The sequence below is a fragment of the Taeniopygia guttata genome, chromosome 9 (genome assembly GCF_048771995.1).
Source record: "Taeniopygia guttata chromosome 9, bTaeGut7.mat, whole genome shotgun sequence".
NCBI classification, from domain to species: domain Eukaryota; kingdom Metazoa; phylum Chordata; class Aves; order Passeriformes; family Estrildidae; genus Taeniopygia; species Taeniopygia guttata.
This window is the reverse complement of record NC_133034.1, coordinates 5,002,924-5,026,966: the sequence shown is the minus strand read 5'-3', so window position 1 is coordinate 5,026,966 and position 24,043 is coordinate 5,002,924. Positions and strand designations below refer to the sequence as shown.

At 48.4% G+C, this 24,043-nt stretch overlaps 1 protein-coding gene across 4 annotated transcripts in view; it reads right to left on the bottom strand.

Moving 5' to 3' along the window:
* Nucleotides 1-281: 281 nt before the first annotated feature.
* The window catches only part of HDLBP (high density lipoprotein binding protein), a 38,773-nt gene continuing 15,011 nt past the window's right edge, over nucleotides 282-24,043 (bottom strand). For all 4 annotated transcript variants that reach the window (XM_030280451.4, XM_072933584.1, XM_030280452.4 and 1 more), the window contains exons 2-28: nucleotides 20,903-20,970; nucleotides 20,206-20,318; nucleotides 19,198-19,352; nucleotides 18,504-18,719; nucleotides 16,693-16,899; nucleotides 16,020-16,235; nucleotides 14,998-15,204; nucleotides 14,686-14,793; nucleotides 14,055-14,159; nucleotides 13,541-13,619; nucleotides 12,809-12,948; nucleotides 12,426-12,530; nucleotides 12,011-12,124; nucleotides 11,598-11,684; nucleotides 11,292-11,423; nucleotides 10,753-10,971; nucleotides 9,693-9,914; nucleotides 9,254-9,472; nucleotides 8,412-8,550; nucleotides 7,883-8,037; nucleotides 7,182-7,286; nucleotides 6,400-6,534; nucleotides 5,738-5,881; nucleotides 5,378-5,563; nucleotides 3,865-3,981; nucleotides 3,308-3,436; nucleotides 282-2,689 (exon numbers count right to left, since the gene is read on the bottom strand). In XM_030280451.4, coding sequence (XP_030136311.1) covers nucleotides 2,603-2,689; nucleotides 3,308-3,436; nucleotides 3,865-3,981; nucleotides 5,378-5,563; nucleotides 5,738-5,881; nucleotides 6,400-6,534; nucleotides 7,182-7,286; nucleotides 7,883-8,037; nucleotides 8,412-8,550; nucleotides 9,254-9,472; nucleotides 9,693-9,914; nucleotides 10,753-10,971; nucleotides 11,292-11,423; nucleotides 11,598-11,684; nucleotides 12,011-12,124; nucleotides 12,426-12,530; nucleotides 12,809-12,948; nucleotides 13,541-13,619; nucleotides 14,055-14,159; nucleotides 14,686-14,793; nucleotides 14,998-15,204; nucleotides 16,020-16,235; nucleotides 16,693-16,899; nucleotides 18,504-18,719; nucleotides 19,198-19,352; nucleotides 20,206-20,281 — 3,804 coding nt within the window. In that variant the 5' untranslated portion in view covers nucleotides 20,282-20,318; nucleotides 20,903-20,970 and the 3' untranslated portion in view covers nucleotides 282-2,602. The remainder of the gene's footprint in view (nucleotides 2,690-3,307; nucleotides 3,437-3,864; nucleotides 3,982-5,377; nucleotides 5,564-5,737; nucleotides 5,882-6,399; nucleotides 6,535-7,181; nucleotides 7,287-7,882; nucleotides 8,038-8,411; nucleotides 8,551-9,253; nucleotides 9,473-9,692; nucleotides 9,915-10,752; nucleotides 10,972-11,291; nucleotides 11,424-11,597; nucleotides 11,685-12,010; nucleotides 12,125-12,425; nucleotides 12,531-12,808; nucleotides 12,949-13,540; nucleotides 13,620-14,054; nucleotides 14,160-14,685; nucleotides 14,794-14,997; nucleotides 15,205-16,019; nucleotides 16,236-16,692; nucleotides 16,900-18,503; nucleotides 18,720-19,197; nucleotides 19,353-20,205; nucleotides 20,319-20,902; nucleotides 20,971-24,043) is intronic.

Genomic DNA, 24,043 nt, shown 5'->3' with positions numbered 1-24,043 from the left:
GCTGATGCCTCCCCTTCCTCCTTATACCAGCAGCATCCCGGGCACAGCTGCCTGGAGGCGAGCAGGTTTGTGTTTCTCTACTGGGAGGGCACAGCCCCCACCCCTTTCCTGCTCTCACCCCTTTCCTTCAACCCACTGCTTACCATGTGAGTCCCACCCCTTCAAGGGCAAAGGCTCAGGTGTGCAAACTTGAAGTCCTTGAATCCCTGGCTAAACCCAGTCCAGCATGGGTTGTCTTATATCTCACCCCACCAGCAGAAATAATATCCACCACACTCCAAGCTGTTTCAGGTTTTATTTTAGAATTTATAAAATTCCAGTGTCATCCATACTCATGAGCCTTTTTACATGTTTGCATATAGTCTCCAAATTCCAAAGTTAAGGCCAAGGGATCATTGCTATGGAAACGTACAATATGGAAGACGTCAAAGAGAAGAAATGGACACATGCCACAGTCTGCTGCGGAAGGAGGGTGGTGGGGGGACAGTACTAGGTACAATCACTTCATGACCTTCTTTAGAGTGGAAGGTTGGGCTGTGGGGCATGAGCACAAGGCAGTGGGTGCCCTGGATGTAACTCAAGCCTTGCTGTGCAACTGGTGAGGGCACGGGGGCATTAGGAGGAGGAGGGGGTGATAGGCTTGGTGATGCAGGGCAGACCTAAGCTACAGGGTATTAACCATTTTCTGACAGACGCAGATGGGAAGGTGCCTCCCTAGTTCCCCTTCTCCCGTGCTGGAGGCAAGGCTGCCCTGTCCATCTGGGGCAACCAGGCACCCCACAAGGGGCCATGGTCCGTTTCACTCAGTTCTCAGGCTACAGGAGAGCACTGTGAGGTTTTGGTTTGACATCTGCATAGCAGTCTCTGCCAAGAAGAGCTGGCGCAGGAAGGAAAAGCATCGGCATGTTTGGCCTGTCCCAAGGAGGGAAAGGCAAGGCAGCTGGGCTCAGCCTGCCAGTTGTGCTCTGTCAGTAGCACTAGAGAAGAGAGGCTAGGGACTCCTGCTTGTCCAAGAGCTGAAGCAGCTGGGACAGAGGAATGGCTCACACTACAAGCTCTGTAGGACCAATGCAGGGAAGAGGCGGCACACAAAAAGCCCATGCTACACGCCTCCCTCCATGAAGACATGGTTTTCCTTTTACTTGCTGGAGGAGCTCAGACAACACCCTTTGAGCAAGCTGTGGCAGGGCCCAGGTGCAAGAGGCCCCGAGTAGAGATCATGGATCACCCTCTACCACATGATGGAGGTCTCAGGAGGGCTCAACACACACATCAACCCCCAGTAATGTTGGAGCAGAAGCCTGGCTCACACCACCTCTGCAGCCCAGGGCTACAGCACAGCTGCACCACGGCCCTGGGGCCAAGCATTGTGCTAGCTCAGCATGTAGTCCTATGGATTCACAGCCTGCCTCAGTACCACCATGCTCTGCTTCCCTCTGGAGCAGCTCTCACAGCTGTGCGGAGACACAAGGCTCCTCTTGCTTCTCCTCCACGCTTCTGCTACGGCTGCCCAGGTGACAGCTGGAGCAGCTGCTAACCCACAACCATCGAGAGGCCCCCATCACACTGCTGTTTGAGGTAGAAAGAAGGCAACAGGAACGGTGTGCCTGCTGCTCATGCCGAGCTGCTGCAGCACCAACAGCGAGCTACAGCTTCTCCAGGCTGTGTGTCCCACCAGCTGCTCCTGAGCCACGTCACTGCAGCCACCTCAGCTGAGCCAAACCTGTCCCATCCGGCCACACAGCCGTGTGCTGGCTCTCCTGCCTGCTCACACTGCTGGCAAGGGGGAACAGGGAGTGGGGGTCTGTCATCGAGCACTGGAAGACTGGTCAAGTGTGCAGGCTGGGGCTGTGCTTGGTGCAGCGCAGGGACGCGCGCTCGCTGCGCTCACAAGGTGTTTTCCTGACCAGGGAAGTCACACGTTGTTCTGGCCCCTTCCATCTCTGTTGTCTCTACAGCCTATTGAAAGTTTTGTTTCTTTAAAAAGCAGGTTTCTGACCTTATAGATAATTTGAAGCTCTCTCCCCACAGTCAGCTATCAGCATTAAATGAATTTTTGGCAGTTAAAAGGAAAAAAAGTTGATTGCACTCTACAAAGGTAAGGTAAGGCCTGGGATAAACACAAAGGAAAGAGGGCAAACGTTTTGGCTTTATAAAGTCAAGGAAATTTATTTCCTGAGGTCATGAGACAGGAAGTAGATTCCTAGCCACAGTAAAGGAGGTCTCCTAATGAAGGCGAGAATGCCTAGTCAGACATGCTCAAGAGAGCAGATTGCTCTGCTAGCGCTTGGGAAGCTGCAAATCTTAGCCACTTGGAGTCAATTATGAAGTTTCTAACAAAAACACACACATTTAGTGTTTGAATCTGAGTGGAAGTCTTGTTCCAAAGGAGGAAAGAATATCCATCAAGAGATGAGGGTGGGTCCTAGACACGGTGATAGCTGAGGGGAGCAGGATGGGGTCTAGCACTCCAGACACCATTAGGAGACCTCTTGGGACAATTGATTTGTGCTCCAGCCGCTGGGTCAGATTTCAGACAGGAAGTATTTGTGGCAGGTTAGTGTCAGAGCAGCGGGCTGGAGGAGATTCTGCTTCCAGGTCATTATCGTTTGGGTCCCCAGGGAAGAGTCTTGGGGGCCACTTGAGCCCCAAAGCTGGGGAAGTCTTCAGAACTGCTCATATCAGGGGCCTAGAGCAAACAAAAAGGGAACAAGTTAAGCTCCTGCCCTGCTGTGAACCTATGTGGTGAGGCCCTGAGCTAAGCAGCATTGTTGATATCCCAGGAGGAGAGACAATGGGGAGGGGACAAAAAGGTTCACTGTGGCCCCAGGAAACCTAGAGGTGGCACTGAGGAGGGTGCAGATAAGGTGCAAAGGGCTCCAAGGGTCTCAGCTCAGTAATTGGGACACTGGAACAGGGTCAGGCCAGCCCAGCAGCAGCACTGGGGCAGCTGAGGATGAGCTGTCACATGTCCCATCTCAGAGCTGCAAACACTGAGCCAATTCTGTGCTGCAGCATAAGTCTCAAGTCCCAGGCCCTACCCCTAAAAATAACACAGCCTGACAGGACACTTTCTGGTAATGATCCCCCATTCCCCAACAGCTCCACACTGACGTAGCCAGAGTGACAAGACACTGGGAAAGTGCTTTGAAAGCTGGACAGGAGAGCCCAGGCCTGTGCTCAGGCCACAGAGAGCAGCTAAAAGCTGCCTTCTCTGTTACCAGGGAGAGAGAATGCTGTGTCCCCAGCACAGACAGAAGTGTCCCCATGCTCTGTGCCCCCAGCCTGCAGCACAAGCAGCACTCACCTTCTCGTTGTTGACGGTGGCCCAGGGGGCATCTCTCACCACAAAGCCCTTGGATGGGGCCTTGGACTCTTCATGTGAGGAGGGCTTCATGTACACCTGCATTGCCTCGTTGTCCACCACATCTGCAAGCTGCAGTAACACAACCAGTGAGGGGGCATCTGGATAGCTCCTCAAACTGGAATAAAATGCCCACCCCTCCATCTCACCACATTGCAACCTGCTCAAGCTCACCAGCCTGTTCTACAATGTCCAAAAATGGTGTATCAGCACTAGTCTGAGGGGCACAACTTTTAAATGGTGCAGGCTGCTACAAGGCAAGAACATGCACATCCTGAGGTGTCCCAGCATTCCCATTCACTGTCCTGTCTGGACATTAGGAGAGGGGGCAGTCCAGCTGGTTTGAAGGACAGCTACAGTGGAGGCTGACAGCCACCCACACAGGGCTCAATTTCTCTGATGCAGTGGAAGAAAATACCACGTGGACATAGTTCAGACATCCAGCTGTGTGGCAGGGGAAGCTCTTGCTAAGCCCCATCACGGACTTGCTGAACACTTACATATTCCTCCTCCAAGTTCAGGATGTGATCAATAGCTTCTTCTACATTCTCAGGGAGTCCTGTCACAGTCACACAGTTGGGGTCAGGAGCTCCACTCTGGGGAAAGCGAATATCCACCTGTAACACAAAGAACAGTGTAAGACTGATACCTGCACATCTGAAATGCCATGACCCTTGTCACTGGAATCACAGATCACTGTCACTGATGCCCTAATTACTGTCTGTTCACAGCCACAAGTCTGTTTCAGACCTCCACAGCTCAGACACTGAGGGGTCAGCAGGTATATAGCTGGCCCCAAAGCTTGCCCAGTCTCATGTGGAGGGAAGCAGAGCAGTCTGTAGTAAGGACCCAATTTCCAGCAGACTCTGCCGCTCTCACTCCCAGAGGCTCACTGTTTTCTAGGCAGCTCCTGCAGCACAGGCAGGAGAGGGGCTGCATTTCCAGACAGTGTCCTCACACTCCTGCAAGCATTTTTACCACTGAGCCATCACTGCAAAACAACAATGAGCTTTCAGTGTTTGCCACAGAATAATCCTGGCTAACAATGGCTTTATAGAGCTGGCCTAGTGCACCCCACACACAAGCACTGCGCTCTCTCACACCCTGCCTTCCAGATGGGTGCCAGAAATCTAAACAAGACAGGAACAAACTCAAAGGCTGCTCATTTGGGAACCAGTTTGTTTCAATAACTGAGCCCAGCAAAAATGCAAGTCTCCAGAATCCCACCTCTCAGTACTCACATTCACTGCTGGCCCTGCAGTAAAGCCTGCTGCTGATGCCATATGCTATCAGGGCAGAGGTCCCTGACCTTCCAGAGCCAGCTAACTTTGCCACATCCACAGCCCTGAGAATGTGCCACGATTCCTAGAGTCAAGGGGATCCATAATGGGCTAGAGGAAAGCCAGAAGAATTCCCTGAATTAAGTCAAAGTAGCTGGGGGGTCTGGGGACAGCCTCCTCACAGAGCCTCCCAGCAAGAGGCCTGGCTGCCCACTTCCAGTAATCAGAGTAGCTGACATACATACCTCCTCCTCTCTCTCAAGATCATCTGGGACCCTGTCTGCAAAAAACCAAACACAAGGGCTCCAGAGAGGCACAGAACTCAGTGCTGCTTGCAGAGCTAATCCAGAGCACTGAGAAAGCATTCCCAGGTTCCACTTCTGTCTAGGTTCCAGCAAAACAGGAAAAGCTCCTGGCCTGGCTTCCAGAGAAACATGACTCAGAGCTGAGGGGTGTGGGGATGCTTCAGCTGCTGTCTGACTATGGTGTCCAGATAGCTGAGGTGCCCTGGGCATATCAGGGTGCCCTGAGCTATGGATGCGGCTCATATGCTGGTGGAGTGAGCAGGGAAGCACTGGCTTTTCTTTCCCTTCTGTTCTAGCTGAAGATGCTGAACAGGCACACGACACAAGAACCACAAGATGTGAGCCTCATTCAGCACCAGGCTCTTTCCACAGGAGAACGTGGCTGCTCAGGCCAAGCCTGACCTGTGTGGTATTGCCCCACTGCTCACCTTGAACTCATCCATGATTTTGCGGATGGCTTTTCCACGTGCACCAATGATGCGTGCGTGAACACGATGGTCCAGAGTCACATCCTCAGAAACCATCTGCTCCAGCTCACCAACGATCTTCATGATGGCATCCCGGGCAGCCTCAGCGTTCTTCTCATAGCCAGTAATGGTGATCTGGTCTTGGGCCTGGGGCACAGAAATGTGTGAGTGACCAAGCTCATAAGCAGCTGAGCAAGCTTTCTCCCTGCTAATTCCCTTCACCATCCACCTTATCCAAAGGCAGTGGAGAGAGTTCAAAGCTCTTGAGAAGATGCTCAGAGACAACCACTAGCCATCCTTGCACTCTGTCTGATCTCTCACCTGGCTTTCATCATCCTTGTCAGGGAACTGGATGTTGACCTCATGCTCTGTGCGTATCTGGGTGATCACTGCTCCCTTCCGCCCAATGATTTTAGGGTGATACTTGGGATCTACAGTGACTGTCAGTTTGAAGCTCCGCAAGGCCTGGAACAGGAGAAGCAGAGTGAGAGCAGGGAACACACCATGGCTGTTCCAGTGATGTCCACTTCAGTCGCAGCATTTCCCTTCTGGCTTCTGAGATGCATGGAACAGATTTTGCAGGGCCATGCTTGAGCACCCAAGCCATCCATCCACTGGAGCCTTGTGCTTTTGCCAAGTTCAGAGGGAAACTGCAAAGAGCAAACATCCCTAACCTATTATTCAGAGTTGTGATAAGGATTCAGTGAGGCTAGGTAGAGAGACACTGGCAGCACAGCGAGGTTCCCACCCACCAGTGTCTCAGAAGTATGTGAAGGTGCGAGAGAGACCTGGACAATCCAAAGTTAATTCCCAAACTCTCCTGTCAGTTCATGGTAAATGAGCTACCTTTGAGTAACCCATTTATGACCGTTCCACACCCACAAAGCAGCTAAGGGTGTCCCTAAAAATGAGGTGTTCCAGGAGTCTGTGCCCAACGGCTGAAGCCATGTTTGGCTGGAAGGAAGGACAGGCCCAGGCCTTACCCGATCCTCTTGTTCAGCTTGCAGCTCCTTCACTCTTTCCAGGAGCCCGACCTTGGCACGGTCCAGGTTGGTAGCCAGCCCAGTGATTGTGATGATATCTGACTGCAGCTCAGGAGCAGGCACCTGGATGTTCACCTGAGTAACAAGTAGCAATTATCATTTTGTATCACTGCTCATTCTGTATCACTTGTGATGCCTCTGACTGCAAGATAGCATCTCACTGGTCTCCCCTGGCACCAAGACCAGCTCCCACCCAGGCAGCCTAAAAAAACCAGAATGACTGAGGTTTTAAAGGACCTCTGGAGGTCATCAAGTTGGGCCACCTGGAGTCAGTTGCCTGGGACCATCTCTAGATGGTTTTTGAATAGGACTCTGTTTCTGTTGCCCCTGCGCTGGCCTAGAGAGGCCAGGAAACAAATACATATTCAACAACACTGACTGCAGCCAACCTGCATCAGCCCCAGAGGCTCTAGAGAATTCTCCTAAATTGGAAGACACAGCAGAGCTGTTTCCCAGGGCCCAGGAGGCAAACAACTCTCACACTGATGAGGAATCGCTGCAGACACCAAACAAGTCATGCAACACTCACAAAACCAGACCAATAGTACAGCTTCAGCACAAAACATACCAAGCTCTGGATCCAGGGTCCAGAATACACAGGGATCATTTTCCTATTATGGAGCCTTGGCAGACCTCAGTATGTTGTAACTGTCCAAACCCCCAACACAGTCACTTACAGATTCTCCAGGACAGAGGACATGGAATGAAGGGCAACAACTTACTTCAAACTCATCCATCATTTTGCGGATCCCACTTCCTTTCTGGCCTATGATGTAACGGTGAAGATCAAAGGGAACTTCCACCTCAATGGTGACAGGAACCAGAGCCTGCAGGGGATGGATCACAGTTTACCAGGGGAAAAGCTGCTCCTGTCTTCTAGCTTGCCATATACTTGCTTGCCCATAAGAACACGTTGCTGAACAGAGGTACATTCCCTTGTAGTCAGGATACAAATTTGACAGAAAGGACAGCTGGGAGCACCAAAATGACCTGTTACATATTTTTGAAAGAAGCCATCTGAAACCCCACCTGTAGGACAGGTTGCTTTCATATGCTTGGCTTCAGTCTAGCAGAGACTTGGAAAACATCACTACAGAAGCATGGCAAGGTCTGCTGAACCTGGAATGACTCAGCCTCAACCAGACTCCTCCTCTTCTCAGCTGTGCTCCATAAAACAATCATGTCATGCTTTTATGGCTATTGGGGCTGCTTACAAGCACTAGTAATTACAAAGTCAGGCACTATGATTCAAGCTGCCAGGCTAAGTCACAGAGCAGAGGGGCTTCCCTTGAGCAGTGCAGACCCCCTCTACAGCCAACATCACTGACTACTTGCATTGCACCTGGACTTCTACTACCACCACCACAAATTATATCCAAGCATCACCACATTAACAGGGTAAGGGACTAAGAAAGCCACACACCTGCAGCGCCTCCTTTGCTGCCTCACACTTCTCCCTGCGGCCAGAGATGATGATGATATCGCACTTCTTCGGAGAGCTGGGATCTGTGTCCTTCCCTTCCTTGCCTTCCCCACCTTCCTCACCATTCTCCTGCACAGTTGGCTCCACAACAGGGGCTGAAAATATGCAAAGTCTTGTGTTCAATGCACAGAGCCCCCTCCTCACTCATCATCTCCCTCCTCCAGATCCTAAGGCTCAGCCACCAGTCAGAGCTCAGAAACATCATTTTTTTGTCAGGGTTCTCTCCCTGTACTCTGCAGTGACAACATGTTCACAACACCCAGGTCTGCAGTTTGACCTCCTGAAACTGTTCCCTTCCCAAGAGGACAAGGTTGATGCTAAGCCCAGATTCAAGGACACTGCAGGAACACCAGGGATCAGTTCTTTCCATAAATTTTAAATAGAACATACCCACTGGTACAGAGTATATGCTACACTACACTTATTTGACCATCCCAAATACCATCCTAAAATGCATCCACAGACATACCTGGGTTTTCCTCCCTGTCAGGGAATTTGATCTGGACGCCATAGTCCCGGGTGATCTGCTGGATCCGGGACCCTTTGGGGCCCATAATGGAGCGGTGGAACTTTTGTGGAATGGTGCATTCGATTGTCACTTGAGCTTCCTGTGGGAAAGCAGAGTTGCTCTATTGAGATGCAGCCTCTTTCACACCAGAAAACAGGATGTTTGTGCATGGTGAAATCCAAAATAGAAAAAGGAGTCAAAAAAGATAACAATGGCTGACAGAGAAAGAACTGAAAATTTCCAAGAATCAAATCTCTCTTAGAAGAGCAGAGGATTTAAAGAAGGTTGCCTTCAACTCAGGACATTAACAGCTTCCTAGAGCAAAGCTCAAACTCTTTAATACTCTGAAGAGGAGGAAGCATTAGAAGAAACGAAAAAAAAAAAAAAAAAAAGGATAGATGGGAAGAGAACAGATTTGACACTTGACTGCTTCCAAAAGCCAATACTAGAAGTGCAGGAAACCCCTGAAAGCAACCACTGCCCAAGGCCAGACATGGAGAGGCACAAGAAGGCTCCAATCTTTTAATGGCTAGATGTACATCAAGGAGTGGCCTCCTACTTCCACCCCTAAAAACCAGGAAGATTGTCAGAGGAGATTCATTCATACAGCACTGGCATTTTGGAGTGAGCTGCTACCCCCAGGCCAGGATTGAAAGTCTGCAGATCCTGTATGTTAACAGCAAAGGTTTAAATCCAAGAACTACCATGGGACTTGTTCACATAAAGCTTGGACTTACAGCAGGTTCAAGCAAGACACTGCTGAGGGAACAGAGTACAGAAGAAAAGGTTTTTCTACAACATACCAGGTCCTCGATGATCTCCTGGATGCGTTTCTTGGCTGCCTCCACACAGTCCTTGGCTCCCTTGAGGGTGACTTTATCGCTCTGGGTGCCGGAGCGCGGGAAGCTGACCATCACACCACCATATTCATCCGCAATCTCACGGAGAACTTGTCCTCGACGGATGACAAAGTGGCGGTGGTGCTTGGGGTCAACCACCATGGAGTCTTCAACCACGTTATCCTGCCAACACACAACAGCAATTCAATCCCACCTGTCCTGGTTATAGGCACGACCTGGCTGCACTCAACAGCAATCAGCTTACAACCTCACTCTAAGGTAAGGAAGGATCTTCCCGAGCTCCCACAAAGGGCAGCAAATGGTTTTAGGACACGCAGGTCCTTCATGCTGACTTGTTACACCTTGCAATAGTGAGAGGCAAGAAAGTAGAAAAAGTTCATACCAAGTTCTTGATGAGGGCCTCCAGCTCCTTCTGTGCCTCTTTGACAGCCTCCTCTGTTCCCATGATAGTGATCAGTTCCTGATCTTTGTCCTCAGAGGTGGGGAAGATGATGCGGGCCCCTGTGTTGTCTCGCACTTTACGGATGTTGCCACCACCCTTACCAATAAGGAATTTGTGGTACTCTGGCTTTGCACGGAGGTCCACAGTATAACTCTTTGTTTGCTGAAAGGAGACAGAGACCCATGGAATGTGTCAATATATAGAAAATATCCATCAGCACAAACACTCAGCATGTAGATATGTTACCTGCACCCACATGCAGAGTGCTGCAAAAGCAAGGTAGATGCAGCACACCATTGAAAGTAAAAAAGGTATACAATGTCTTAAATTAAAAACACTACCCTAAAGATGTTCTCAGGGCCAAAAAACTAACTGTACACTTAGCATGACCAGTGAGAATATGAGCAGAGACTTCCCTAGGAGAAGGGTCTGACCCGCACAAAAGGCAACATAATCATTCGCTAGCTGCTGCAAGCCAGGCTCCCAGAGGTAACCAACCAATTCCCATGGAGAACATGTTCACCTGCTGACCCTAGAAAGCTTGCTATTATAAAATGACCTGTCAGTCAGCCATAACTCAGAGCAAGGTCTTGTAACCAAAAGCTCCCAAAACTGAATATATGCAGTGAATGGAAGAACTGGAGCTAAAATGCAGAGATCAAGAAAAAAGTGAAGGAAATTGACAGAGTAAAGTGTTTCAGAGAAGTGCAGATACCCAAGAGGATTCAAATCACAGAAGCAAGGAGTCTGAAGTCTGAGTATATCATCAGTCTAGCCAGAGATGCATTACAGACAGTTCTGCCCATGAGAGAAGAACTCATTGTCACAAAGATGGAAGATCAGCTTTCTTTTAAACATCTAAACTGTACTCAAATCTTAAAAGATGAATTGTTCTATTAATGCCAAAGGCTTCCATGCAGACAGAGGGAATCACTTCAACCTCCAAAAACAAAGAGCTGGTCAAACCAACCCATTCCCTCCCCTGTAAGGTAAGGCTCACCTTCTCCTCCGCCAGATGTAGCAGCTGTTTCTTGGCTTTCTCCACATCCTGGGCTGGGCCCCTGATGGTCACAGTATCACTGCCAGAGCCCTCAGTGGGGAAGTGGATGTGGACTCCACCACATTCCTCCATGATGGAGCGGATGAAGCGGCCTTTGGCGCCAATGAGGGAATTGTGGAGTTTGGAAGGAATAGAGACCTCCACCTCTGTGATGTTGGCCTAAGAGAGGACAGTATGGCATGTTAGTCAAGCTACAGCAATGTGTTTGCACAGACTCTGCTTGCCCCCTAACTCCTACATTGCCAGGAGCTTTGCAGAGCTGAGTGTGATAAGTGCCTGGCCAGAGGGAATTGGGACTGGCCACTCCTAACACATGAGCAGCCCCAAACTTCGGTTGAAGAGTCAAGAACAGACTGACATCCATATTTACTCCCCTCTGCTGTGCCCCACTACAAGCACTTCGATATTTGTATCTCCTGTAACTCCTATATTTATGTTTTCAAGTCCCTAATCTGCCACAGACCAGTTGTTTCACTTACCAGTTCCTTTTGGATAGCCAAAATTCTGTGGCGAGCAGCCTCACAGTTTGCTCTTTTGCCCGTGATAACAATTGTCTCTGAGTTGCTGTTCTCAGCTGGGAGATCTATTTTGGTGTTGCTTTCTTCACGGATCTGCCATCAAAAAAAAAAAAAAAAATCCCAGCAAAATAATTTGAGAGGTGTCCCATGTCAGAAAAAAAGGCCTTGGAGGTTTTATTTTGCATTATCAATGAGCAGGAGAGACCAGCAAATGAGATTTCACTGCAGTCACCATAATGAGCAGTGAAGACAGGAAAGATATCTCACCTTCTTGATGTTGGCACCTCCTTTCCCTATGATGTTCTTGTGGAATTGTTTGAAAATGGGAACAGAAATAGAAAAGCTGTTTTCAACCTAAGAGAGAAAGGAAGGGAGAATTGAAGATTACACCATCCTGGAAAGTGAGACACCCATCTTAGGAACTTGATAAACAAGCTTTTGACAACAGGCTTAGACCCAAGGAATTCTTCATATGGCACACTTCCTAGAATAAGCAAAGACATGTACCCTCTCCTATAGATCTTAAATAACAGGTATTATTTGCCCCCATACACACAGAACCAAGTCAACAGTTCCCTCATCTTGAGGTGTGCCAGCCCTAGCCAAGCCCCTACAGCTCTCCTCTATTCCAGGGTTATCCAGGCATGGAAGAGAGAATAGCAGATAGAAGTCTCCCTTACCAGGTCTGCCACCATCTTTTGCATGTACTTGGTGCATTTCTCCACTTCGTTTTTGGGACCTCTGAGTTGGACAATGTCACTCTTGTGTGCAGGGTCTGGGAAGTTGATGATAACCTGCAGGAAATGGTCACTTAGGGTCAACTCAAACAAATACAATGATTGTTACGTCAGATATGTGTGAAGGCTGGGGGGAACCTGCACATTTCCTTTCCCATTTGGAAGCAGGTAACCACGTCAGCAGTCTTTGACCAGAAGAACCATCTTCTCACATATATTAGATGTATGAGGAGACACATATCAGTTAGATATTTCTCATAGTCACAGAGAAACTACAGTTATGACCTTACTGATCATGTGTCTATTACTAATGTAGGAAATATGCCCTCTGAATCCCTCCTCTCCTAGAAAGCCTTACATCTGGGAATTTCTCCCGGATTTCCCGGATCCGCTCGCCCTTCTGCCCAATGATGGTCCGGTGGAACTTCTGCTCAATGATTAGGTCCTTGGTGCGTTCATTTTCCTGTGGAGAATAGAGTTTACAAGGAGTGCTCAGCAGGAGAGCCACAGAATTGTCATTACCAGCTTGCTACCTGACAGCTAACTTGACATCAATGTTCTTCCTCCAGATATATTCTACTCTAGGTTGACAGAGAAGGGGATCCAAGGGAATAGAGGAACTTGCACTTGTCATGAGATCCAAGTGCTCAGTGGGCCAGGAGCATAAACCTCTACCAGAAGGTTACTAGGGAACACAAGAGCTCAAACCCTGTGGCCTCCCAGGCCTCACATCCCACTAACCATACGGGAAGCGAGTTCCAGCAGCTCTTTCTTGGCCTGTTGGACCCCCTGTGGGTCTCCTTCAATTCTGATCAGGTTGCTCTTCTCATTGTCCGGGGGAATGCGCACAGACACCTTGTAGAGGTCCTTAATCCTGTTAACTGCAAGGCAAGGGCTGTGGTGACACACTCTGCTGGGCACGATTTGGAAGCAAAGACACCTTGACTAGAGGCTTTAGGAAATACATCAGCCTCTGAGGAAAGGCCAGAGGGATGGAGCTGAATCAGGGGAAAATGCCTCTTCACCCCGGCGTTCAGCAAGAGCAGATCCATGCTACTGGATGGATCTGTACAATTAAATATTAAGGCATCCAGTTCATTTGCTGAAGTGAGGCATCTGTTTCTTCCCCAGACAGCACCTGTTTTTGGGGAGAAACTCACCATGCAGATTTCTACCTCCCCAAACCGAATTCTAAATTGAAATTCACATAGACTAACTTGAAGAAAAGAAAAAAAGGACAACTTTCCAACCTCCCTAAAACACAAAAATTCTACCAGGACACAGTAAAGTAATCTGTCCAACTCTACAAAACATTAAAGCCATATCAAGGCCTCACTGCCCATTTATCTTCTTGTGCCAACTTCACTCCAGAAGGGCAGAGGCAATGTAATGGTTGAGCTGCAGAGCCATGATACGATAGGCTTATCACAGAGAGTCTGAGTACAGGAAGGATAAAAAAGGCACCCTACTTACTGTTAGCTCCATTCTTGCCAATGAGGTGTCGGTGGAATTTGTGGTCAACATTGATTTCTGCATAATCCATCCGGTTGATCTACAAAGAATTGTACAGGGCTAGGCAGGGCAGGCCCCCTCTGCTGCTGCCTGTGCCCACTGCCAGTGCAGGCACTGACTCCAGCTGCCAGCTACAAGCACTCCTCCTGCTAGTGAGCAGAGCAGAACACTCCCCTCTGCTTTGAGCTGAGAGAACCAGGCTTGTGAAACATTTGAAGGTACTTAAATGCTTCTCCAGCTGTGACTGAAAGAGAATCTTTCCTTCTCTGCATCAAAAGACTAAGGATGTGCTTGTGATTTTTTAAGGAAAGCTTCATAACCAGGTTTTTGTTCACCTGCCACACAACTTGCCCTCTGTAAGTTCTGTTAAGCCTGTGAAGACACCTGCAGACATGAACTACATTTCATCTCTGTTCTGTTTCCCCACCTTTCCCCACTTTCTTCTTATACACTAAAACTAGCACCATCAACTTACCAGATCCTTGACCATGACTTCAATCTGTTCCTGAGCCACATTCACATCTTCTGTAGGTCCTTCCAAAGTGATTTTGTCTTCTCCTTCAGTGAATTCGATGTGAACCTTGAGACACAAGGCAAGGAAACCAATAAGAATTTTCCAAGACACAAGCCAGGGCAATGCTGTCAGTCAGGCCTACACCATCAATCCCTACCACTAAGGGCACACATGATTTCTGAAGTAGGCAACCTACACATCTGGCCATATTGGTGTCTTGAGCATAAGGTTTTGGTGCTGTCCTGAGTCTGCAAGGGCTTTGGAGAAGTTTCTCACCTAGCCTTTCTCCAGATACCATCTAACTCACAATGGAGAAATCTCATTGAACTCAGCATTTCCAGGTCTCCTACTGTATCAATTCTCTAAATACTAACACATAAAGCTTCCTTTGAAGGACTCAACACTTGAAAATACATGGGATGGGAAGTGTTCAAGGCAATAGAATTTGGAAGTTCCCCTGAATATTATAAGATCTGTGTCATTTCCTCCCTGGTTTTATCCATACTAGAATACATTTCTCTCTCTACAAAGAGTGAGCTGGATTAAACCACATTCTACTGCAACTGCTGGTAAGCTAATAATTCATCCATACCTTTGGCATCTGCTGAGTTATTTTGGCCAGGTTTTGTCCTTTCTTTCCAATGATGAAACGATGAAGCCAAGAGGGGGCTGAGACCGAGGAGACGGTAAAACTGTTGGCCTGAGAGACAGAGAAGCTGTTTGATGGACAGACTGGAAGAGGCCTTCACAAAAGTTCACTTCCAGTTCCCATGCTGCACTCTCATTATTGAGTTCTAAGCTGCATCTCTGACAGCCTGACAGAGACCACCCCCCTCCATCTATCACTGCCCAGGGATGTATCCTTGTGGGGCTTTCAAAGGAGCCTGGCCCATCCCATCAATACCTTTGCATAGACTTCAGTCAATGCTTGCCCAAGCTTTTCAGGCTCGCCTCGCAGTATCACCGTCTCCGAGCTACTGTCAGTGGGTGGGATCTCGACAGACACTCCAGTTTTCTCCAAGATCTCCTGCAGGGAATTACCCTTGGGGCCGATGACATACTTGTGCTGGGACTTCTTCACCTCCACAGCGATGGTAGTAGTCTTCTTTTTCTGTAGGAGCAGAGGCACTGGAGCATCAATCACAAGGGAGCAGGGAAGAACAAAAGTGAAAGGAAGAGACACAAGATGCAGTGAAGCTCAGCACCCAGGAAAGATCAAAGCAAAGGTGAGCACAGGAGTTCTGCAGTACCCTAGCATCTTTCAGATCTGCCTATAGAAAGCCCTATTCTCAGAAAATTTACAGGTGAAATACAAAAATTCTGTTTAAGCTCCCTGGGACACTACATGGAAGAGACCACATACACACCCCTGCCCTTGCACAATGCTCAGCTGTCCCCAGGCAGCACTGTAATGCAACACCACGCTATAAGCCGATTATCTGTGTTGAAATTCAGACTGGTACAAATGCAGACGTAACCATGAGGAAAAACAGACCAACAACCCACAACAAGGATATTCACAGTGACGCTAGCAATGGAAAATAAACTGAAGTGAAATTTACTTTTCAGCAACTTCTATTCATGTAACAATTTTGATACTGTCAGTTGGCCACACTGTAGCCTTCACACTTCCCTCCTTCCTTTGCAGCACCTGTGAAAACACGCACCCAGAGAGCTCTTTGTGGTCTGCTAATTTCCATTACAGAAAAAAGCAGGAAATCTGTCACCTCCCAGGCAGAATCACCCCGAGTCCCACTTTGCTGAGCAAGGAAATGGTAAGACCCAGGTCCATGTACTGCAAGAGCTGCTGAGCAAGAGCTGACATGAGGAGTATGCAACTGAGGGATGCACAGAAGTAGAACAAGAAGGGAAGAGGGGCTGTGAGCAGGTGGGGGGAAGATGGGAAGCTCTAGGGACTATCCATACCTTCTCCTCATAGATCTTCTTAACACGAGCCACAGCCTGGGCCAGCTGTTCCTTTTCCCCTGTGAAGACTATCTCTGTCTTGTTAACGCTGGGCGGAGGAATGTTGATGCGTGTCCCTGTCTCCTGCATGAGCTCACTCACCAGCTTGTTGTAAGGGCCAGCAATAAAGGGATGGTACACTTTCTCCACATCCAGCCGCTCCACGGCACGCTTATCCTGGAAGAATCCAGAACAGTTCTCAGTGGAAACTGTTGTTGATATTACCATCTCCACCACATACAGCTGAATTCCCAGTGCTGTCTTGCTTGACACTCTAGCCCAAGCACCCTTTTCAGTTTGCAGGCTCCATCCCTTTCCATCTACACATACTGCTGTTCCCAATTCATGATATTCACCTCTAATCTCCTGTCTTATCTCAGCTGGCATCTAATATGGTTCACTTCAAAATATGAAAAGTGTTTCTATGACTTTAGAGATGGACAAAAGGGACAATCAGAAGGTGCAAAACCTGGAAGCAGTGCTCAAACAGCCAGTTGAATGGTATACATCTCTGTTCAGACTAACAGTGTTACCACTGGCTGTGGCCATGGTGGCTACAAACATCTAATATATTGTGGAGAACCAAAATGGCAGTTCAGATAATGACATGAGAGAGATCACAGGACTGAAGTACCTGCTCAGCAGAGATAAGCAAGATCTCGTGTCGGGCCTTTTCAATCCCTTCTTTAGTGCCAGTGATCTTGATCTGGTTGCTGGGGTCATCTGGGCGGGGGATCTGGATCTTGGTTGCAGTTTTGAGCTCCAGGTCCTGCAGCTTCTCACCATTCTTTCCAATGACAAAACGGTGGTGCTCCTTGGGGATGGCAACTGTCGCTGAAGCCTGCAATACAGAGGCCAAGCATCTGTGAGAGCCCCTGCCTGTACAGGGAAAGCTTTTCAGATGCTGTTTAGTGCTACAACTGAGGAGTAAACACAATGCCTTCCAGCACATCCATCTAGCACACCACTGATACTATGGCAGAGGAGTTGATTCAAAGTGCCTGTATTCCAGGAGTCTAAACCCCACTATTCCCTAAAAACCCTTCTGTTTTCCCAGGACCAGTACTCTGAATAAGCAGTAACTCTTCAGGCACAGATGAGGAGGTGTCTATGCTCCACTGTCTCAGTTTCTCAGCACCAGAGAGCAACTGGGATGACAGCTCTGGAGTAGAGTATATCTGAACTCTGATATCTGCTGCCAAGGCTACAGAGAAGAAGACACAGTTTGACTCCTAGGAAACTGAAATTCAACACCAGAAACTTATTCCAGCAGGCAGAGAGCTCAACTATGCTTACCATTACTGAGTGCTAAGGTGTCTTCAAAGCAGCATATGCTGCTGCAGGGACTGCTCTTCACTTGAAAAAGAGAACTTTTCTCAATCTAACATTAAATCTAACATCCCTGCCTTGTAACAGTGATTCCTGACTTCTTCCCTTCGCAATGAGTTTTTACTGACCTGAGAGCTTAGGATTGCTACTATGCTCTTGATCCCAAGGAATATTATAACTATTAACTAACTAGGCACTTACAACCCAAACTACAATGGAAAAAGAAATAAATCAAATAAAAAACACATCACTTGGTGTGACTCTTCAACTTCCTGTCCACATACTGATGCCAGCCAATTCTCAGAGAAGGTGCAATACAGACACACCTTTCAGACCTGGGGCCAAGTAGGAGGGATATTTGAGGACAGTGGGGCATGGATCTATAGTACAAACTAAACTATTTCTTCAGATGTACATTATGTAGAGTTTGTCCCTTTGTCCCTCTGGCAGGGTATGACACATAGGCTGAACAGCACTGAGCAGACATGGTATTAACTACTGCATTAACTACCTCGGATATTACACTTAAAAACACACCATGACACCTGGCTGTGATGGATCTTAACATGAACTACCATTTTGATAATGAACTCCAGAACCTGAAAGTAAGAAATCAAAATGCAGAGGACTGAAAGGAGAAGCAACTGAAACAAGGAGTCTGTAATTACCAATGGGGCTCAAGTTATTGAACTCAGAACCCCAGTCTGAAACTTCCAGCATTTGGCAGAACTCCCTCTTCTCTACTTTTCTTTCTCCCATCCCTCCACATTCATCTCTGAAGGACTTCAGTGAAAGCACCATTCCGTTCTCACATATTATGAATTTTGTGTGAGGGGCCTGTAACCCTGCCAGCACCAGCACCTCAGCACAAAGTCACAGATTGAAGACTCCACCCTTCATGCAACACCATGGCCTGTAATTAGCTTTGAACCCTATTTTAAGCCTCATTTCCATTCCAAATTGCCAACTGTATGCTTTGAAAATATATGGCAAAGCTGAATTAGTCATCTAATAACACCTCTTTGGCTTATAAGCACACACACCCAAAGGTCTCAAAGCATTTAGGAGTCTTGGGGAAGAGCAAGGATCAAGTGAGAAACAGTTAGCTGCCCTCACCTGAGTCTGCAGTCGGGCAACAATTTCCTTCCGAGCCTTCATGACTGCTTCCAGCTTGCCAGAGACCATGATGGAAAGGCCCTGGTCCTTTGCGAGAGACAGCTCCAGGTGAGCTCCTGTCTTCTGCATGATGTCAAGGCAGATCTTGGCCTGCTCGCCTTCTCCAAACTGATTCATGTCCTTGTATTTCCTCTCCTCCAGCGGCACATGAAACACCTGCTCAGCCACAGACACAGAAAAGAGCACAGCAAGCTGTCAGTGTGCTTTTGCCTGACAGCTCCTCTCTCTCTCATGGCTATACAGGACTTCAGTGGCAAGCTGACCTCCCAGGTTTGTGCAGCACATGAACCAGCTGTGCCCAGGGAAGTGCAGGAGCACTTCAGCAGCCAGTCTGCCCCACACGAGGATGCTTCCTAAAGGGGGATTAGCACTTACTACAGGAATTCTGCAATCCTCCCTTCGGGCCTGCTTCAGCTATTTGTGGAACAGGCATGCAGAGCTCCTTCTGGACAGTTTTCCAACACATCCCTCCCCTCCAGAGCAGTCCTAGCTCTCAGCTGCAGTACCAGGGTAGAATACAATGAAGAGGCTGATATACCAAGGATTTCATACTGCACGGAATGCTTCACTTCACCTACATACCTACTTGGGGAGTGGGGAAAAGACAGGAGGTAAGACATCCACTCCCACCAACCTGAGTGATGACAGAAGCCTTTATTGGTCGAATTTTGCTCCAGGGACCAGCAGGTTCCTGGGCAGCTTCCAAACATGGTGCTTTCTCAGGGAGTGGAGGGAAGGCTTCTTTGTAAGTTGGAGGATCATTCTCTTCTTCAGAGTTTAAAGCTGTAACTGGGGTAAAGCAAATAGGGTAAATGAGACACTTTCCTTGCAGGAATCCCCCTGTTCACAGGCAGTGCAATTGTAATTAGGTACCACTAACAGGGGAGAGCAAATGGCTTGTGCCCTGCTATTAATCCTATTATAACTATGCCTATGGGGCTGCCAAGTCTGGAGCACAACTGACATCAGCATAGCACAGATTGCAGTGGATGCCACAAACCACCAGCCTTGTCTGAGCTGGACAGAGGGTGCAAGGAGTGAACAGCACCTTACTGCCAACTCTGTCAAGAGGGGCTCAATTAGGGGAAAACAGGCTGAGCAGAAAGAAGTGAAAGGACCAAAGGGTGCAGGTCAGAAGGGGATAAGATAAACATAAGCCCAGGAAAAAGGCAGAGAAGGACTATAGCTAGGGCAAAGTCTAGGGAAAGCCTGTATGCCTGTACATTATGTTTGACTCACTTGTGCACTGGGCCATACCAAATGGGGCAGTTCTGGGAATGGATGCCAAAACCCACCACTGAGTCAGTTTGTATGGTTAGTGACCACCCCAGCACATGGCTAAGTAAAGGGTGGAAATGATAGCCCAGCACACTGATACATGAGGATCTCATGTAGCTCAGTGCCCAACCCCAGGGCTGAGAGCACTGCTGCTAGCCAGAGCTCTCGGAAGTGCTCAGGCCCATCTCCTCACAGCCCTGCATTGTGCAGCACCATCACTGTGCTGATGGGGGTGGAAAGCTAGTCCAGCAAAACACTAATTTAGGAAAGGAAAATCTACACTTTTGGGGAACCAGACACATAGAGCGACCTTGGGTAAGAGGTCTGTGCAGTCTGGATCTAGAGGCACATCACAGGAACTCACCTTTCACTTGCTGCTGGGCCAGGCCGCTGCGGTGTTCAGCAAAGCTCTCCTGGGTCAAAACTGCCACAGAGCTCATTGTCGACTTCCCACCCACACACAATCCGGGTATGCCACTGGAAGAGAATGGAAGTGGCAACAGTATTACCAACACCACCCAGGGTGAACAAAGTCAGTCCAGAAAGACAAAGTATATGTTACTGAGCACTATTCCAGTCATCCTCTTGAAAAGCACCCACAGGGCCCATCGGCTGCCCAATTTCCTTGTTGAAACAGACAGGAATTTAGGGGGGATATTTCCTCCCTACACAGTGGTCACCAAAAACAGGTGACCTCCTCCCTTAGAAGGCAGACGATTTGTAACCTAAGAAGAGGTTACACTAGAAAGGGGGAATACGAGGTCACTGGAAAGGGGGACACCACAAATTTTTAAAGCGTACTCTAATTAACCTAAAGTACAGTCTCATTAATCTTTTTATTATTAATGGTGTGTGATTTTTGCATGAGTATGTGAATGGCTGGATAGTCAGTCCAAGACTATCGTGTACCCCTAGAGATAAAAGAGAAAGGACCCAGGAAGCTGTTGCATCTTCATGAGAAACTTATTTAGGTGCCTGACTTAGGGAGGACTCAGAAAGCCCCTCTGACTAGCAAGCTCAGCAACAGCAAGATCTTTGGCTCTCCCAAAATAAGAACTTACCAGCTAAATGGTCAGTAGCCAGAGAGTCCGTCCTGTAAGCTGCCTGTTTGTCAGCCTGCCAGCTTTTGCTATAGAGAAAAAAAAAATTAAACAATTAAAATAAACAAATTAGGTCCAAGACAACAGAAAACCACGACATCCCTGTTACTGTGACTTCCAAGAGAACACTGCCTGTACCTTTCAAAGTTGCACCTTATCCAAAACACCCAGCTGCATCTCCTCACACATGACACCTGTCATATTTCACTAGCTCTACAGGCAGCGCCACTATCTACTCAAACTTCACAGCAGGAAGTCTGGAGTAGTTACTTTTTCACCACACTGGCTACAAGAGTTGCCATCCAATATCAGGCAAAATATAGTCAATTAATAGCAGATGTTCAAAATGTGAAATTTCAGGGTTGCAAGCAAGACCTACTCTAGTCAGAAGAGACTAACAACCTGAAAACCTGCCAACAACACTGCCATCAGTCACAAGTTAGGAATGTAGTTCAGTGGAGCTTGGGTGAATCAACACAGACATCCTCACAAACTAAGGCAAACACTCAGGGCTCTCTACACTCAACTGCTGGGCAGTCCAGCTCTGCAGTTTTTATTGCAATAAGATCAGGCACCAAATTCTGCCTCTAGGCCTAACTCTGAAAGTTAGAAGAAGAAAATTTACACTGGTTTACATGGACTATTTTAAACATATACAAAAGGCAGAACCAGGAAGAAAAATACACTGCTAGGAAGAGATTTCCATCTCCTGAATCTGGATCTGCAGATTTACTGAAAAAGTGCTTAGGAATACAAGGGGAAAAGTAAACCCAGTACAGTGCACATGCTTGTCAGTTGTACAATACCCACACCCAGAGTGCCCCAGAGGTGTTCTGTGTGCTTCTGCAGAGCTTGCACTCTCCTAAAACCCAGTGCTTCTGCCTGCTCATGGGACAAGAGGCTCCTCTCCCACACACACCCTGCAGTGCTGCTTGGACCATCTTCTGTACAGCAAACTTGATTGCTTTGCAGGAAAGTGACAGTTGCCATCTCTGATCTTCCAAAATATTAGAAAAGGCTCCCAAAACCAGGGTCATTCCTAAAAACACACTGTTGCTGATGGGGTGTCTCACATTATGCTAGAGCTGTGATGCAGTAAGGAAGGCTGACGGTGGCAGAAGGAAAGGAGAGAAGAACAGTGACGCAACAGAGTCGTACAGGCGTGATCTGCACCTCAGCCAAGGCTATTGTTTTTCCCTACTTCAACATGCCTTTAACAGGCAGAAGGCAGCACAAACTGTGCTGTCAGAGCAATAGAGCTAATGCTGCAATTAATCCAGGAATGAGGCAGCAGGTACTGGGACAGCCAGTCATGCTGCTGAAGTACAGCTGCTGCAGCAATGCAGATCTCTGCAAGGCATTTGCAGTATACAGAAAGGGTGGCTAGCAACCTGATCTTGGAGAAATCTCCTTGCTGTCCAGGGTTACACCACAGTGTAAAACATGGTAACGTGTCCATGGTACATGCCTGCACTGCTCAAGCTGCTGCAGATCCAAGGAAAGCAAGTTACTGCCATGGCACCTGTTCCAGACTATCTCAGCAAGGCTTGCAGACTCTGTGGCAGCTCCTCCAGCCTGTTGGGTTACTAATGAGGGTGCCACAACCTCATGACAAGCTCCAAACGAAGGTAGGAGGGAGAAGCATGCTAGACATCACAAACAGCTGTCAAGCTCTGGCCGGAACCTTGCTAAAGGCACAGATGTGGTTATAACTCTCATTACTCCAGAAAACACCACCTGGCTGATCTTGCACGCATTTTCCTCCTTAGAGGAGGAGGGTAAAGATAAGAAATAGTGAACAACACCCAATATAGCACCTACTTGAAAGACACAACCTCAAGGAACAGCTGCTGGTTTCACTGTGTACACACCAGCTGCACAGATCCTCCTTGCAGCCTCCACCTCAGAGAGCAGCCAGACATTCAATGCAAAATCAAAGGGCAGTGTTTATCCCTATAAATTTCTGCTTTGTCACCCATACAAGAAGCTAAGAACAAATACTCCTCATCTCCAGCAATCCCAAGCATCTGGTATATTGCAGGCCTCAGGGATTCATCTCTGGCCAAAATCAGAGGCAACCATTAGAATGGTATTTTAAATGTAACATCAAAACCAGCAGTTCAAGCATTGCATTTGGATCTTACACCTCCTTGGCTTCCCACTTAGGTTTTGAAACCAAGATTACAGCTACGTCATGCCAGCGTGTAGTTGACTGGGTCAACAGGTTTCAAACTGCCTGGTTGATACACTGCGTGTAGTGCTGGCCTTGTGTACCCAAAGAAGTTACAGAAATCTAAAGAACACCTCAATAAAGAGAATGAAATCATTCCAAAAAATAACCTCCAGCAAGGGCCAGACCCTAATCACACGGGAAACATTTGTATAAAAAGAAACAAAGGCAAAGTCATGAGTTACACTGTCAATACAATCAGTTCTTGGGGACAGAAATGTCAGTTACATGTTATTTAAAAGTATATTTAACAAAAACATTATTACTTTGTTAATCCCATGCGGTGAGAACCACACACAACAACAGGGCTGGGCTGGTTGCGGTAGGCACTGTCCCTCTGTTCACACAGGATAGGGCAACCTCTTAGCTGATGAGTGGACACAGATGAGAATACTTGCTTTCTGAAAACCGACGGGCCCCCTCAGAGATTGGAGGCCCAGGCCACCTAGATTTGAGGGAATCAGGCTGACAGCTGCTGTGTGGCAGAATGCAGTCTCCCTTCGTAGCGATTCCCAACTTAGTGCATCAGAGTGCAACACGACCGCAGCCCTGGCCGCGGACAGCCCTAACCCATCCCCCATGTTTACCCTTCCACTAGTGCCGGCCACGCCACCGCGTCTGGCCCCGGACAGGAGGAGCCCCGTGGCGGCCCCGCCACCCAGGACGTACACCCGGCCGTGTCCTGCTGGCCGGCCGGTGGGGCAGGCAGAGATAGCAGGGCTGGGAGAGGGGCATCGGCGGGGGAGCCTCCCGCACGGGGCTGTCTGCGCCCGGAGCCTACCCAGGCCCGCACCGCCGCCGTGACCCCCGGGGCAGCGGCACGGGGCCGCCGCTCCGCCCGGCCCCGCGGTGCCCGGCCGAGGGGCGGGGGA